This window comes from Penaeus monodon, chromosome 20 (assembly GCF_015228065.2).
Source record: "Penaeus monodon isolate SGIC_2016 chromosome 20, NSTDA_Pmon_1, whole genome shotgun sequence".
In the NCBI taxonomy this organism is placed as follows: domain Eukaryota; kingdom Metazoa; phylum Arthropoda; class Malacostraca; order Decapoda; family Penaeidae; genus Penaeus; species Penaeus monodon.
Window position 1 is genome coordinate 32,522,993 of NC_051405.1, and position 1,220 is coordinate 32,524,212.

At 59.1% G+C, this 1,220-nt stretch overlaps 1 protein-coding gene across 1 annotated transcript in view; it reads right to left on the reverse strand.

The window, feature by feature from the left end:
* Window positions 1-498, reverse strand: part of LOC119585774 (E3 ubiquitin-protein ligase lubel-like) — a gene marked incomplete in the record, with an annotated part of 47,027 nt that extends 46,529 nt beyond the window's left edge. Inside the window, 1 exon segment of the mRNA XM_037934486.1 lies at window positions 1-498. Within this exon segment, the coding sequence (XP_037790414.1) occupies window positions 1-215 (215 nt within the window).
* Window positions 499-1,220: the final 722 nt, after the last annotated feature.

Sequence of the window (1,220 nt, forward strand, 5' to 3'; positions counted from 1 at the left end):
CTCACCGACGAGGAACGACTTTCTTCGCTCTCCTCCGACCGCTGCTTCCTCCTGTTGCGGCTGCGTCGGCCGCTGACGTCGGCTCCGCTGAAGGAGCGCGACTTGGAGGACTTGTGCGAGCGGTGCGAGGAGGAGCGGAGGGAGGGGGCTGGGGAGGAGGGGACCTTACCGAAGGTGTTCATGGAGTCCGGGATGGACATGTTGAGGGAGCCCATCGCAGGCGGGCCCCATGTGTGGGTGGTAGCCAGGGTAGTAGCCCGGGAACATGGGCGGCATGTGGTGGTGCACGTGCGGAGGCGGCGGCCCCCACGGGTACCCGGTCACGTCGCTGCCTACGGAAGAGAGATTCATGGACAGGTTGGACGCTGTGCGCTTCATGCCGGAGGCGTTGGCTTGACTCGCGAGCATGTGCGCTGGTGTGCACAGGTCACATGGCGCGCCCCACATGGGCATTCCCCCGGGGTAGCCCATCATGTTGAGCTGCTGGAAGCTGCTAGCCTGCAGGGAAGATAAACAAAAAACCATTCAAACAACTGAATTTCTTATTAACATGCTGCTATGAGGTCACTATACAACATCTAGAGATACACAAGCAGACGACCCAGTGCACTAGAGGGTCTGCACGCACCGGATGAGAGCTATTAAAGCCGTGCGGGGGCTGCTGCTGAGCGAGGGAGTTCAGGTCACACACAGAGGCTGAGGACACCATGCCGCGGCCGAAGGAGCTGCCGCGGCCGCCCATTGTGTTGTAGCCTCGCCTGGTGGTGGCACCCACGAAGGCCGACATGTCTGCAGGGGTGTGGCCAGGGGGGCAGCTGGGGCCAGAGGGACCCCCGGTGCCGTCCCCGCCCTGAGAGGCCATCACCTGTGCCCACTGGTCGTCGGAGATGCTCTGAGAGCGGTTGCGGGGCATGGGCTTGGGCGCCTCCGACTCCCAGCCGACGCCACCGGGGCTCGGCTCCACCAGCGACGTCTGCGAGACACCATAAGGGCTTATGAGGCAGAAGCACTATACCTGCTAGTCAACGGAGGGCCCTCACTACACTACTCATGACATCAAGGGTAAAAGGACATTAGACTCAGGCAAGTACAAAGGTATTTTGAGGCTCAGGAAGTTATACATCTCATTACTCGACATTCACCATTTATAACATTTGGAAATGGCTTTAAGAGACTACTTCCACAGAATTAGACATAAAACATAAATCTTCTGATATTCC